The sequence below is a fragment of the Sorex fumeus genome, unplaced genomic scaffold (assembly GCF_029834395.1).
Source record: "Sorex fumeus unplaced genomic scaffold, SorFum_2.1 ptg000279l, whole genome shotgun sequence".
NCBI classification, from domain to species: domain Eukaryota; kingdom Metazoa; phylum Chordata; class Mammalia; order Eulipotyphla; family Soricidae; genus Sorex; species Sorex fumeus.
Window position 1 is genome coordinate 16865 of NW_026606336.1, and position 15481 is coordinate 32345.

At 68.8% G+C, this 15481-nt stretch overlaps 1 protein-coding gene across 1 annotated transcript; it reads right to left on the minus strand.

Annotated features, from left to right (window-relative positions):
* Window positions 1-408: 408 nt before the first annotated feature.
* Window positions 409-15188, minus strand: LOC130018820 (serine/threonine-protein phosphatase 2A regulatory subunit B'' subunit beta-like). The gene is made up of 13 exons (XM_056109511.1): window positions 15062-15188; window positions 10977-11162; window positions 8862-8965; window positions 7975-8077; window positions 6055-6129; window positions 4929-5015; window positions 4488-4644; window positions 3659-3707; window positions 3179-3268; window positions 2639-2814; window positions 2228-2346; window positions 1723-1829; window positions 409-1045 (listed from the first exon to the last, which is right to left on the minus strand). Exons 1-13 carry the CDS (start codon window positions 15185-15187, stop codon window positions 877-879), a joined length of 1548 nt encoding a protein of 515 aa, XP_055965486.1. The 5' UTR covers window position 15188; the 3' UTR covers window positions 409-876.
* Between the last annotated feature and the right edge of the window lie 293 nt (window positions 15189-15481).

Consider the following 15481-nt stretch of genomic DNA (forward strand, 5'->3'; position numbering starts at 1 on the left):
GTCCTGCAGACACGCAAGGACGATGACCTGTGTGTGGCCGGGCTGTGGACGCTGCTGCTCTCCCCGCTGAGTCTGTGGGGGCAGGACTGGCCACCCGAGGAGCTGCAGCCGGCAGAACTGGCCCAGGAGGACACGCCTGCCTCAGCCCCGCGGCCAGCACCCACAGCTGAGCCAGGGCGGGCGGAGGTCACAGCACAGGTCAGATCCGAGGACACAGCACACGTCAGGTCAGCACAGGGCAGACCAGGGGACACAGCTGGGGGCCACAGAAGGCCCTGCCGAGGGCCGCACCGCTTCCAGCGCCCACCCCTCCCCCACGTCCTCCCGCCCAGCACCCGACCCGGTGTCCAGGCCAGCTGCTGCGTGGGGGCGGGGGATGCCAGGGGACAGGAAGGGCCCGTACTGAAAACCATTCTTTATTGCAAAGTACAAACGATTTCATAAAACATCTTTCAACAGCTCTGCACGGCAAGAGAAAAAGGAGCTTTACAAATTCTGTACAATCCCTTGGACAGGGCCAGGGTGCTGGTGGCAGCCGACCGGGGGCCCACAGCTGCACTGCTGGGTGCCGGCGGCCGTGGGCGCCCCCGGGAACCCGTGAGGCCTCCGCCGCTCCCTGTCCGGACCTGGGAGTGCCGGGCGCAGCATGGAGGGAGGGCCCACGGCGGCTGGCCCCACCTTGGGGTGCCCAGAGGCCACTGTCTCTCCTGCCAGGCCCGGCCTGGGGTCGTCGGGCCCCCGGGATGGGTGGGACACGCCCACGGCCAAGCCGCCCTGCGCAGTTTCACGCTGGGCGAACCTCCCCCGTCGCAGACAAGCAGCCCCACGCCAGCCGCCCTGCGTCGCAGTGCGCGCGGAGGAGACGCCGGCCGGAGCTCAGGACGGCTGCAGGTCCTCCTCCTCTTCCTCCTCCTCCTCCTCGCTCTCGTACTCGTACAGCTCGACGTCCCCCAGCGGGCTCGGGGACTCGAAGAAGGGCCTCTGGGCCAGGGCTGGACGCAGCGAGCTCAGCTTCTGCTCCACGGGGCTCAGCTCCGCCTCGTACCTGGGGGTGCATGGGGACGGGCGTGGGCAGGGTCCACGCACGCGGGCTCAGGGGCTCGCGACGGGGCAGGCGTGGGTCCCGTGCAGGGGAACCGCACAGAACCACGGACACTGCGGCCTAGACAGAGCCTGTGGACACGGGATCTACAGACACGGAATCTACAAACACGGGAACTACGGATACGGACGGGGCCTGTGGACAGGGGGTCTACAGACACGGGATCTATGAACACGGGATCTACAGAGACGCGGTCTGCAGATACAGGCCCTGTGGACACGGGATCTAGGGACCCAGACTGAGAGATATTGGACCTAGGGATACAGGCTCGAGGGAGACGGGGCCTGCGGACACGGGGCCTTGGCTGCAGGGGCGGCCGTGCATCTGCCGTGGACAGTGGACGTGCGGGGCGGTGCCCGGTGCAGTGGGGTGGGGTGGAGGCATAGACCGATGGCGGAGACCAAGCCTGCCTGGCTCTGCACCCTGGGGGGGTCCCGTGCAGTCTGGGAGCTGCGCCGGGGGGAGTCCCAGCCCACCCTGCTGTGGCCCTGAGCTGCTCCCCTCCGCCCGGCCATGCCTGCCCCCCAAATGCACTGAGGGTGAGCGGGGTCCTCTGGGCACGCTGAGGAGGCAGGGAAGGCTGTGCCCACCCCCCGCCCGCCCCCCGCCCGCCCGCTCACCCGTCATCCCAGGCCTCCCCTGCAGCCTCCTCGGCCACCAGGATGTCATACTCCTCGGCAGCGTACTTCTCCCAGTCCGAGAGCTCGGGCCCTTCGCTGTCGCTGTCCTGCACGAGACCACGCGGCCACCGGGTCAGGCGGTCCCGTCCCCCGACGCAGGCCCACCAGCGCCGAGGCACACGGGCACACGCCAGCACACACGTGCCTGTGTGCACACACGGCAGGGCCCTCACGCACACACACGGCCCCACATGCACTGGGCTGCACCGTGACACACCGAGACACACACGGCTACGACACAAGCCACACAGGACAGCCACCGCGGGCACACGGAGCCACCCCACACGCGGTCTCCGCAGCCACACGCAACTCTCCCCACACAGCCCGAGCTCCACCATGGCCCCCTCGCACACACACACACACACACACACACCCTGAGCTCGTCCTCCCCCCTCAAACACACACACACACGCACACGCACACACACACTCACACAGACACACACCCGGAGCAGCGAGATCTGGTCTTTCTGCTCGTGGTCCAGGTACTTCTCGATGTTGAAGAAGGTGTCGAAGAAGACGCCGGCGAGCTTGCACCTCTTCAGGTCGCGCAGGGTGATCCTCCCTGTGGGCGGGGCCCTCGCCATCAGCTCCCGAGGTGGGCGCAGACAACCACCGCCGGGCACGGCTGCCGGGCGGGCACCGAGGGCTCTGGGGTCCAGGCAGGCGCCCACCCGCGGGGAGGGGCAGCCTGAAGCCAGCTGCACCGAGAGGTCCGAGGAGCCAGCCCTGGGGCTCGCGCGGCCCACGGGACCCCGCCCCCACCCCCGGGGGTCTGGGCCAGCAGCTCAGAGCGAGGCCCACGGGACCCCGCCCCCCCCCAAGCCCGGCTGTGCGCCAGGGGGCGGCGGGGCTACCTTCGGTCTGCGGCTTCACCAGGTCCAGCATCTGGCAGAGGCAGTCCTCGAAGGGCAGGGCCTCGATGGCCATGCTGTCCAGCCGGCGGCACTGCTCCTCGTAGAAGTGCTCCAGCTCGAACATGGACAGGGCGCCGTCCCCGTCCAGGTCCATGCAGCGGAACCAGTACTCGATGCTGCGTCACAGCGGCTCGGTGGGAGCCTGCACACGCGCCCCCACCCTCCGTGGACAGCGCCCCCCGGACGGGCCCTCCACAGACCGACCTCCTTGGGACGGGCCCGCCACGGACAGACTCCCGCAGACGGGCCCTCCTGGGAAGACCACCCCTGGACACCCCCCACCCTCCCCCAGGACACAGCACTCCAGGGACAGACCCGGGCACATTCGTTCTGCACCCGGCGGGGAGGGGGCCGGCCGGCCAGACGCTGGCAGGGCGGAGCCCGGCTGGAAGGAGCTGGCCAGGGCGGGCTGGGTCCGGGGCCAGCTCGAGGCTGAGCTGTGGGCAGGGCCGGCTGGAGCACCGCCGCGCCCACACCTACCTGGTGGGGGTCTTCTTGTCCTCCTCGGAGATCAGGAACCACACAAAGTCGGCATAGCTGATCTTCCCTTCCTTCTGCACCTTCTTGCCCCTGGCGTCCGGCGGAAGGACACGGGGACCAGGTCAGGCACCACCACTGGGGGGCTGGTCCTGCCCACCGGCCAGGAAGGAGGCTGCCCCGAGAAGCCCGGCCCCCGCAGGGCCCTGTGTCCGCAGGGGGTCTGGGACGGCCTGTGGGGGGCATCAGGGTCCAGGCCCCGTGCTGCCGTGGCATGGGGGGCCCCGGGCACAGGCAGGGCCACGGCCTGTGAGACGCAGGCGCTCCGGCCTGACAGAGGCCCACAGGCAGGGATGCCACGAGCCAGCCTGTCCCCTCACCAGGACCTGTGGGGCACGGGCCGCGGGGCCCCAGCGCGACCCGCCGGGGCCGTTTCGGGGAGACGGGCCCTGCGCACACGGGAACGCACGCGGGGAGACGTACCGCGTCACGGCCCCCGAGAAGATCCTCTCGATCATCCTGGTGGAGATGGCTGCGGGGAGAGAGTCCCGGGAGCCCCAGTGAGGGCCGCGCCAGGGCTCCCTGGGGACAGACTGGGGGGCCGTGGCTCGGTCACGAGAGAGAAGCCTGGCGGGGGTCCGACGAGTTCCCTCAGGACACTCAGGACAGGCCAGCACTGGTCGCTCGAGAGCACGGAGGAAGACACGGCAACCCCACTGGGGCGACCGCCCACCGTGGCGGGAGCCGTGAGCCCGACCACAGCTGCCAACAGCAGCACCCGAGGGGCGCACAGCGGGGAAGGGGGATGGGAGCCGACCGGGAGCATGGCCTCTGCCTGGGAACCTGCGTGCACAGACATGCACAGTCGGCCACCGCCCCATGCGCCACGCGTACGGGCCCACGCGCGCACTGTGCCTCCTGGAGGACTGTGTGTCCCGAGAGCGGCACGTGCCTCCTGGTCTCCGTGCGCCCCACAGCCAGAGGTCTCCCGGGAGACGGGGTGGAAAGTCTGGGGTGGGGCAGTGACGGCAAGAGTGCACGGCAGGCGGCCAGGTCACACCACGGCCAGCACAGGACCGACGGGCACACACTCCAACCCTCTCCCAGACTGATCCACGGGCACACACTCACACCCTCTCCCACACTGACCCAAGGACACACACTCGCACCCTCTCCAGAGTGACCCACGGACACACACTCGCACCCTCTCCCACACTGACCCACGGACACCCACAGCCTCCCCCAGACTGAGCCATGGACACGCAGCGACGTCCCCCCAGGCCCTTCCCCCGGCAGCCTGGTCCAGGCGTACCGTGGTCGTTGTGCCGGGCCAGGTCGTCGGCGTCGATGAGCAGGTCGTGGTCCGTGTCCAGCTCCCAGAACTTGCAGTAGATGACGTAGAAGTGCTCGTAGGAGAAGAACTCCGTCAGCTGGTTGATGTCCGGCTCCTCCTCCAGCAGCGCCACGTTCTGAACACACGGGACGGACACGTGTGCGCAGGGCAGAGGCCGCGGGGATGCGTGAGGGCCGGGGTGGGCACGGGAATGTGAGTGGGTGTGCATATGTGTGTTTGGGGGGAGGGGGCACGGGGATGCATGCATGCATGTGTGTGTGTGTGTGTGTGCGTGTCCCACCCTGACCCCCGCGGCCTCACCTGCAGGAAGGTGCCCCGAGCCCCATGTGGGTGTGTGTGTGTATGTGTGTGTGTGTGTGTGTGTGTGCGCGTGCCCCACCCCGCCCCCCGCGGCCTCACCTGCAGGAAGGTGCTCCTGCGCAGCTCTGCGCAGGTGATCCTGCCCGTCCAGGACCTGTTCACGGTGTAGAAGATCCTCTGGATCACCTGCGGGGCGAGGAGGCCGACTGAGCCCGCAGGGCAGGGCCCACGGGGCCTTCTCACGACCGACCGATACCCTCCCAGGGTCAGCGGGAACAGGGCCCGAGGTGCAAGGGCCTGTGTGGCCAGCAGAGGGCGCCTGTGGCATGGGGCTCGGGGAAGGATGGGCAGCAGCGCGCACGTGTGTGTGTGTGTGTGTGTGTGTGTGTGTGTCTGTGTGAGTGTCTGTATCTGTCTCTGTTTCTTTGTGTGTGTCCTGTGTGTTTCTGTGTTTGTGTCTGTATCTACACATCTCTGTGTCTGTACGAGGATGTGCATGTGTGTCCTGTGTATCTGTGTACGTTTCATGACTGTGTGTACATGTCTGCATCTACGTGTCTCTCTGTGTGTGCATGTGTCCTGTGTGTCTATGTGTGTGTGTCTCCTGTGTGTGTGTGTCCTGTGTGTCTATGTGTCACTATGTGTCTATCTCCATCTGTGTCTGTGTGTGTGTGTGTGTGTGGTGTTATGCATTGAGGCTAAGGCAGTGGCACCCAGCCTGTGTGTCTGTGCGTGTCCTATATGTCTATGCATCTGTGTGTCTGTCTCCGTCTGTGCATGTGTGTCTGTGTGTGTGTGAGTGTGTGGTGCTCTGCCCCGAGGCTGGACAGGGGCACCCAGTCTGCGTGCGCCAGCTGGCTGCCCGGCGACATGTGTGGCATCTCCCCAGCGGGCAGCGGTGGGGACATCCCGGAGCTGAGTCCTGGCAGCCGGGACTTGCCCTCAGTCAGTCCCGGCTGGGCAACGCCCAGCAGGAAAGGGGGTGGGGGGAGGGTCAGGCAGGGCCACGCGCCACAGGCACACAGCTCCTGCCCCCATGCGCATGCTGACGGTGGACACGGGGCACAGCACGGGGCCTCGTCCCTCGGGGGCCCTCCTCACCCCCTAGAGTGCATACAAGGACTTGGCACGGCATCACACGGGCGCAGGCCTGGCCTGGCGCTGCCCGGGTGTCCTACCTGGTCCAGGCCTGCGGGACTCATCGGGGCCGACGCTGGGTACTCACGGTGGTGATGTAGCGCGAGTGGAACTCGGATGCCTCCTTCAGGAAGGACAAGCCGGGATGGGAGTTCACCACGTCCTGCACAGAGACAACGTGACGATGACGTCCGAGCCGGGTGACCGTGGGGGAGGGAGCGGGCCCCGGCCACGACACTGCTCCCGTGGGTTGCGCAGGGAGCACTCACTCACACGCGGTCCAGACCCTACTGCACACAGGACCACACGAGGGCCACTGAGTCACACGCTCACACACCAGAAGGCGCGTCTCACGGAGCAGCCGTCAGGGCAGCTCTCCATCAGCAGGATGGTGGACACACACACACACACACACACACACGCACATACAGACAAACACACACTCAGCACAGTCTGCATGAGTGCGATTGTCTGTGAGGGTTCTGTGTGTCTGCATGAGTTCTCTGGATGTCTGCTTGAAGGCTCTGACGCATGTAATGAGGGCTCTAGAGTGTGCGTGTGGGGCTCTGGGCATGTGTGTGAGGATTCTGGGTCTGCGTGTGAGGGCTCCGGGTGTCCGTGTGAGGGCTCTGGGGTGTCTCGTGAGGGCTCTGAAGGTGTCTTTTGGAGGCGTGTGCCTGCCTGCTGGAGGGCTCTGGACGTCTCCTGGGGCCTCCCCGACTCTACTTCCCAGCCAACAGCCATGGTCCCATCCCAGCAACCCGTTTCCTGTGACCACCTCTCTTGAGGATAATTGTCTGCCACCAGCTCCAACTGGTCAGCGATCAGCTCTGTGAAGGACACAGCCCCTGGGGTGCCCACCGAACTCGAGCCTACGTCAGGTGCAGGCAGAAAAAATCTCCTGTGCGTGGACCAGACTTGCCCATTCTCAGAGCCAGAGCAAGCGGCGTTGACAAGCACCTCCCCACTGGAAGAGCGTGTGAGAACAAACCCGTCACAAGGGTGAGCAGAGCTGTGTGGACACGCCAAAGTGTGTCAGCAAGAAGTGGTGAGGGCGTCCAGACAGACGCACAAGCCATGCTCACAGGACAGACGGAAGAACCGTGGGTAGGGCCTGGGGAGAAGGGGGAGGAGGAAGGGCAGCAGGCAGAAGAGCACGGTGCCCCACGAGGGAGCAGGCCCCGTGGACTGGGAGAGCGGCAGCGCCACGGGCCCAAAGCACAGACCCCGCACGGGCAGCAGGAGGTCCAGGCGGCCGCTGCCCGGCGTTGGGAGTGCCTGCCGAGGGGGGGCGGGGAGGGGCGGGCGCAGAGGGACACTGCACGGGGAGGGGACGCTGTGGTGGGGATGGTGGGGGGGAGACTTTAGAGGCCTGCGACTCGATCGAGGGCCTCGCATGTCACGGTTCTGATTACACGGAGCATCTTTCTTACGTGAAAAAGGGAGGACGCACACGGTGGGAGAGACTTGAGGACACCCCCAGAGAAGGAGTGAGCATGTGCGGTGCAGACTAGACACACACGCTCACACTCACACACAGACTGCACTGCGGATGAGACCCTCCCACAGCACGGTGCTGACGCAGTGTGCAAAAGTGGCCCGAGTGTGACGTGTGTGTGCACCAGTGAGTGCAGGAGAGATGGACACAGCCATCGGCACGGCAGCACACAGACACACAGGCCGGGCGCAAGGCACGTGTGGCGCAGACAGCGTACACGGGAGGAAGGAGGTGGGGTGTGCGGTGCAGAGCCACAAGCACCTACAGTCCCGCATGCGGTGCAGACAACAGGCTCTGGGGGGGTGGGGGGGGGGGCAGCGTGCACGTGGGCCAGGGGCCGGCTCTGTGTCACGTGCAATGTGGACTCCCGGCCCTGCAGGAGGGGCACGCAGGCCGTGTGCGCCGCGCGCCCGGGGACACAGGCCCTGCAGCCCGGGGTGCCTGCGCATCCCTGAGGAGGGGGCTGCCGTCCCCGGCCGTGCCGGGGGCACGGGGACCCGCGCGCCGTACCTGAAGGAAGGGGACGAAATCCTCCTGGACCAGGTAGTTGCAGCCGGGGTTCATGAGCAGGTGCACGAACTTGGCGGCATCGTCGTGGCAGCTCAGCAGGACCCTGCGCGGAGAGACGGGGGCCGTCCTCAGGGGCACGGAGAGACGTGACCGGCTGGGCGCCTGCCGGGCAGGGTCCTGACAGGACGGGGTCCCATGGCCCAGTGTGTGTACACACGCACACACACACACACACACACACACACACACACACACAGCAGCTGTGTGCCTGCCACTCAGGGTCCTGACAGGACAGGGTCACATGGCCCCATCCACTTGCACGCACACACACACACACACACACACACACACACACAGACACCAGTCCAGGTCCTGATAGGACAGGGTCCCATGGCCCAGTGTGCACGCACACACACACACACATACACACACACACCAGCTGTGTGCCTGCCAGTCAGGGTCCTGACAGGACAGGGTCACATGGCCCCATACACTTGCGCACACACACATATACACACCCCAGTTTTGTGCCTGCCATTCAGGGTCCTGACAGAAGAGGGTCCCACAGCACCATGTGTGTACACACACACACACACACACACACACAGACACACACTCCAGCTGTGTGCGTGCCAGTCAGGGTCCTGACAGGACAGGGTCCCTTGGCCCCATAAACTTGCGCGCGCACACACACCCAGACACACACACACACTGCAAGCCATGTCGTCAGTCCGGGCACTGAGCGGTGGACGTCACAGGGCCTGAGGGTACACAGCGTCCTGGGTGGGGGCCACCCCTGAGGCTGCCCCCACTTCCGTCCTGCAGGTGGGGAGGGAGGAGCTGCCCACCCACCTGTGCCCCGTGCCCGCGGCCCGGCGGGGACTCACTTTCTCCACATGGCGATGAACTTGTGCACGGAGACGGAGCCCGTGCGCTCTCCCCCGGCGCCGTAGAAGAGCGGCCCCTTCCAGTAGAGCGGGCAGCCGCAGGCCTGCAGGCGGGCAGTGACAGGCTCAGCCCTGGCCACTCACACACGCACGCACGCACGACCCCCGCCCCCACGACTTCCCGGGGCAGCGGCAGGCAGGGGAGTGCCCCTTCCTCATCGGGCCCCTGTGTGGCCTGCCGAGCCAGGGGCTGAGGGGCTGGGGTCCGCGGCTCAGCAGCACGCAGTAGGGTGACCACAGGCCCCCAGGGAGGCTGAGGGGGCGGAGCGCGGAAGCCCACCCCCAGGAGAGGGCCCCTCAGTCCCAAGTCGCCGTCGGGACCCAGCAAGCTGCGGCTGCTCCCATGGGCACGGGGCGTGGGCGTCACCCACCGGCCGTCCACCCCGAGCAGTCCCAGGAGAGCACTCCAGCGAGGAGCACAGGAAGCAGGGGTCCGCCGAGGAGAGACCTTCAGCTCCCGGCCCCTCAGTAAAGGTCTCCCAGCCGGCTCCCGGGGCTCCCGGTGCTCCCAGTGCTCCCGGTGCCCCCGGCTAGACCCAAATGCTGAGTAGCAGCGTGGCCCTGGGTGAGAGTCGGGACCACCACGGCCGACGGGCCATGTGCGTGGGTCAACGGCTGCACGGACCACCAACGCCAGGCGGTCTGAGCAGAAATGATCAGGCAGAAGGTTCCAGAAACCTCAGTTCCGACAGCCGATTCCTCAGCAGGGAGAAGGCAGAAACGACGGCAGGAACCCACCGTCCGCACAGCAGGTCCCCGGGCAGGGGACGCCCGAGTGCCCCCCGCCCTGGGCGCGACTCTCCTGCGGCCTGTCTGCCCACCCTGCCCTGGCCGCACGACTCCTGCTGACCCTCGCCTGAATCCCGGCAGACGCACGGGCGGGAAGGCTGCTGGTCACTGTGAGACCTGAGGGCGCTACGATGGCCCCGGCCCAAACACGCAGCCACGGGCCGTGACGAAGGGCACGGTGGTCACACACCGCAGAGCCGAGGAGCCCACGGAGCCAGGCGAGCACCGTGTGCTGCGGAGGTGACACACAGGGGCCTAGCGCGGCTGCAGGGGTGTGAGGAGGGGCCTGTCACACGGACCCTGAGGCTCCCCCCATCAGGAACAAGGTGTGGGGGGGATTATGGGGGGTGCGGAAAGCGTAGGGAGATGGGGACGTGGCGGGAGACTGTGGGGGGCTGTGGACAGACGGTGGCGAGACAGGGTGGCCAACATCCAGGAGACGACTGGGAACCGCCACGGCCCAGGGACTCAGGCGCCCAGGGCACAGACCACCCGCACACCCACGACCAGCACCCACCGCTCCCTGTCAGACCAGCACAGAGACGCCCGTGGTCCCACGGCGGGAAACAGAGGCCTGGGCGGCAGGGGGCACAGGCTTAGGCCCCTGCTGTGACGTGGCTCCCGGGGCCGGGCTCCCACACAGTCAGGAGAGTCCCTGGGCAGAGCCCACCGGCCCGGACATCGCCAGGTGCAGCCCCCAGCCGAGGGAATCGTGGGGAACCACCTGGGCGGGCAGGAGGCGTCCCCTGAAGACGGCGCCTCTGAGGAGCCCGACTCCAGCCCCACCGAGCCCTCCAGAGGCGCCAACACCAAACGCAGCCCCCCCCAGTCCAACCTGACACATCGGCCGTCAGGCAGCGGCTGGTCACTCTGCCAGGGTCACACCGCAGGACGACCCACTGGGACGCCCCCTCGGACACTGGCCCCTGGGGTCCCACTGAATCCGGAGGTCCCAGTGGCCCCTGGGGTCCCACTTAACCCTGAGGCCCCGCTGGCTGCTGAGGTCACACTTAGCAACACTGAGGTCACACTGGCCCCTGGGATCCCACTGGCCCCTGGGGTCACACTTAACCCTGAGGTCATACTGACCCCTGGGGCCCCACCGGCCTCTTGGGTCCTACTGGCTCTTGAGGCCACAGTGAGCCCTGAGGTCCCACTGGCGCTGGGGTCCCGCTGGTCGAGGCCGCACTGCGCCCCGGGCCGGGGCACTGCCCGCTGGCGCCCGCTGCCGTGCTCGAACGGCGGGCCTCCCCCACCCACGCCCACCTTGGCCACGCGGCCCATGTCGTCCATGGTGGCCCTCTCCTGCGGGAAGTCGGCAAAGGTCCTCTCAATGTGGGCGATGACGGCGTCCACGTTGACGGTGTCCTGCGGGCGGCCTCTGGGGAAGTAGAAGGCGGGGATGTCCCGGCTGGGGGCCGGCGGCAGAGGCTCCTCCCTCCTGCGCTGCACCTGGGTGGAGACACGGGAGGCCTGTGAGCGGGACGGCCAGTCCACCTCTGACGCGGGGGAGGGGAGCAGAGGGACGGTCTGAAGGTGGAGGCAGGGGGGGAGGGAGGGGGGCCAGGCGGCACCCGAGGGCAGGGACAGGTGGGCAGTGAGGGCAGGTGAGCGGGCAGAGGCCAGCGGGGACGGAGAAGGGCGGAGGGCCCAGCACAGGCGCCTCTCTGCGCGGCCCCAGGACAGGACGGGAGCCGGGAGGAACCGTCACGGGGATACCTGGGACTGCCAGGCAGGCTGAGAAGACCGCGGCGGGCACACACACAGGCACGCACACACACACACGGGGGGAGGACCCCAGACAGACGGCAGACGGCGGCATGTGCGCAGCACGGGCAGAAACGGCACTTCCAGGACACCACAGCCGGAGCTGCACACCTGAGGCGGGCACATGCCGGGCAGGGTCAGCACACCTGAGGCGGGCAGCGTCCATGAGGACAGGGTCGCCACCACCACGAACAGCAGCAGCTCAGACGGACGTCAAAGACGGACAGGAGGCCACGTGAGAGGGAGGGGCTGCGGGTGCGGGTGGGACGCACTGGGCAAGAGCCGGGACCCCAGGGGTGGGCACGAGAGGCTGCCAGGGGTGCTCCTGACACCAGGGGCCAACATCCCTCCGTGGACACCAGGGCCGGGGCCAAGACTGCCCAATGGACCCCAGGCCGGGGCCAACATCCCTCAGTAGACACCAGGCTGAGGCCCACGTCCCTCTGTGGACACGCAGCTCTGAGCACAGAGGCCATGGTCTGTGCTGCAGGTCACCGGGGTGACCCCACCCCACGCCCTCCAACAGCAAACCTGTCCAGTCGGGGAACACACAGACACACATCCACACACGCGCAGACACACAGACCCATGGAAACATCCACATCCAGGCAGAAGACACACCAGAAACACAAAAACAGAGAAATGTCCACATACATACACACACACACACACACACACAGATAAGCAGCAGACACCCAGACACACATGTGTGCAGAGACAGGCGGCCACACACAGACACACAGACACAGACCTGCAGACACACAACACACACAGGCACAGACACACAGAGACACGCAAAGACACAAACACACACACACACAGACAGGCTGGGCCGGCAACTGGCGCGGACCGCCAAGAGAAACCCGCGCAGACGGACGCGGGGGCTTTGCAGGCCTAATCTGAGGACGGAAATAGCGCCCGAGAGGCACAGCTGCGGCCACCCGCCCTTTCCTGGCAGCTGCTGCCGACGCCTCGGGGCGTGGTCCTCAGGGGCGCCGGACGCACACGCAGCTCCCGCCCTCACAGGAGCACCCACAGGGCACCCAGGAGAGGCAGCTGGGGGGTGGGGACACGGTGCAGCCTTGTGTGTGCGGGCAGCTGTGTGTGTGTGCGAGAGCTGCACGTGTGTGACGGAGCCGGGGTGCGGGGAGAGGTACCCAGAGGTAGGGGCTGGGCACGGGGCTGTGTGCGGGCACCTGGGCACCCGGGAAGGGCTGTGCGCAGGCAGGCGTGTGCAGCTGGCCGGCGGCAGGTGACTGCGCGTCCAGGCAGGTGTGCACGTGGTTGAGTGTGTGTCAGGTGCGTATGGTCGGGTGTGTGTTTAGTCACGTGTGCGTGTGTGGAACATGTCTGTGCGTGATCAGGCGTGCGGCTGTGTGTGTTGAGGCGTGAGTGGCAGCAGTCGTGCGGGAGAGGTGTGTCTGCACGCAGGCATGTACACACAGGGGAGCAGCAACACGACACGTGGCACCCACGCAGGGCGCACGCAGGGAGATTCTGCACGTGTGTGTGCGTGCACATATGCAAACCCTTAGAGCTTCGTGTGCCCGGTCACGTGTGGGGGTGTGCACACAGGCTCCCTGCACGCGTGGGCGTGTGCATGCAGGCAGACTCTGGGTGCATGGTGGTGCGCAGGCACGCCGACTCTGCACGTGGGGGTGTGCACAGAGGCAGACTGCACGAGGGGTGCACGCAGGCCGATTCTGGGCCCTGTGCACGCGTGGGGGTGTGCAGGCAGGCAGGCAGCGACCCAGCACGTGAGCATGCGGCCCAGACCCGTGCACGTGCGAGCAAGTCACTGCACCGCGAGGAGCGTCCACGTGTGCAGGTGAGGGGCGGGGGTGTGTCTGGGCGGTGGGTACCAGCAGCCAGACCCGGGGGGCCAGCGCAGGGGACCCCCGCCCCAAACGCAGCCTAGCCCCCCCAGCAGGAGCGCCCGCCCACTCCCTCCTGCCGGAGCCGCTGCCGCCTGCCTGCGCTCGCTCCCAAGCCCCCAGAGGACCGGGCTTCCAGAGAGACCCTCGGAACAGCACGCTTGCAGGGGAGAAGACCCCCGGACGGACAGGACACGGGATCCCAGGACACGACCGCCCTCAAGCACACGGCGGCTCCTGCCCTCCCCGGGATCAGGCACCCGAGAGAGCGAAGGCACACGACCCCGTCCCCGCAAAGGGCCCGGAAAGGGCGCAGCCACCAGGAGCCCAGGGGGCTGCAGGCACCGGCCCGTGTCCACAGCCCCGCCCCCTCGGACTCGGCCCCGCCCCCACGCCCCAGCCCCGCCTCCCGACACTCGCGGCCCCGCCCCCCGTGCCCTAACCCGGCCGCCCTGGGAATCACGGCCCCGCCCCAAGGCCCCGGCCCAGCCTCCCTGACACTCACGCCCCGCCCGCTACGCCCCCACCCCATGTTCGAGCCCCAGCCCCTGAACCTCACGCCCCGCCCACCAGAGCCAAACCCCGCCCCCGAGATTCAGGAACCCACCCCTCCCCGTATCAGAGCGCAGCCCAACCCTCACGCCCCGCCCCTGGCAAGCATGCCCCGCCCACCTGGACCAAACCCCGCCCCCGAACACAGGGCCCCGCCCCTCCCCGTATCACAGCCCGGCCCCGTACAAGCATGCCCCGCCCACCAGGGCCAAACCCCACCCCCGAGACCCAGAGCCCCGCCCACCAGGGCCAAGCCCCGCCCCCGAGACTCAGGGCCAGCCCAGCTGTGCTGGGAGTGTCAGGGCCCACACCTGTGCCCAGCCGGGCTTCCTAGTGCCCTTCCGCTCTCGCCCGCGGGGGCTCCCCGCCCTGGGCCAAGTCCTGGCCCCCAGGACCCTGCACGCCAAGGCCTGTCCACGCCGCCCGCCGCGTGCATCCCGGGAGCCCCCCAGGGGCCCCCGGGGCAGTAAGGACAGGGGGCCCCGCCCACGGTCCGGCCCTACAGCTGAGCGGTGCCGGGCCCTCGGCGATGCCCGAACTCGGCCCACGCAGCGGACCGGCGGGGTCGGCCGGCCGTGTCCGCTCGGAGCAGCGCCAACACGGGGCGCGGGCTGGGGTTCTCGGGAGCCCCGGGCGCCCGCACGCGTCCCCGGGGCCCCTCGCCCGCACACTCGCGCGCGCGCACACACACACACACACACACACAGACACGCCGTGGGGGCTGGCAGGAGCGCGCGCGTCACGGGCCGGGCGCGGGACAAGGGTCCGTCCCGCGGCAAGGGACAGCCCCGCGGCGGCCGGCACGGAGGCCCGGGCCCGGGGAGCCAGAGTCCCGGCGCCGGGCACGGGGGCTCGGAGCGGGCGCGTCCGGCGGGGGCCACGGGCGCGCCACCCCGGGCCGCGAGGCGGACCGCGTCCCACGGGGCGCCGGCTGCTGGGCCCGCCTCCCGCGCGCCCCCCCTCCCGCCGCCGCCGCACAGCGACCCCCGCCCCCGCGCACGGACCCGGGCCCCGCGCGCAGACCGACCGACCCCGGTGCCGCGCGCAAACCCAGCCCGGCGCACGCCCCCCGCGCGCACGGCCCCGGACCCCGCGCGCAGCCCCGGCCCGGCCCGGCCCAGGCCCCCCGAGTCCCCGCGCGGGACCCCCGCGCCGGACCTGCTGGAAGGCCTTGAGGCGCTTCTTGAAGCGGGACGGCAGCACGAAGTCGCAGCCGCGGGCCAGCGCGGCCAGCTCCTGGCGCAGGTCGGGGTCCTGGCGCAGGGACAGCTCCCGCAGGCGCATGCTGTCGGCGGCGCGCAGCGGCCGGCGCGGGCCGGGGCCGCCGGGGCCGCCGGGGCCGCTGGGTCCGCGCTGCGGGAGGCCGGGGCCGGGCTCGGGGCGGCAGCTGTGTCCGGGCCGGCCCGCGCCGCGCTCAGCGCGCTCCATGCGTCGCCGGCCGGGCCGGGCGCTCTGGGGGCCGGGCCGGGCGCGCCGCGCGCATTCCACTGGCTGGGGAGGGCCCCGCCGGGGGGAGGAGGCGCGCGCCTGTCGTCCGGCCGCACGGGCAGCGGCAGCGGCAGCAGCGGCCGGGAGGGA

What these genes read in the sequence shown, in the direction of transcription:
- LOC130018820 (XM_056109511.1), bottom strand. Translation starts at nt 15,187, where the DNA reads ATGCGCCTGCGGGAGCTGTCCCTGCGCCAGGACCCCGACCTGCGCCAG. An exon ending in ACTCGCGCTACATCACCACC is followed by an intron (nt 5,016 to 6,054) that starts GTGAGTACCCAG and finishes CTCGCCCCGCAG; the next exon opens with GTGATCCAGAGGATCTTCTA. An exon ending in GGGGAGGCCTGGGATGACGG is followed by an intron (nt 1,046 to 1,722) that starts GTGAGCGGGCGG and finishes ATGCACCCCCAG; the next exon opens with GTACGAGGCGGAGCTGAGCC.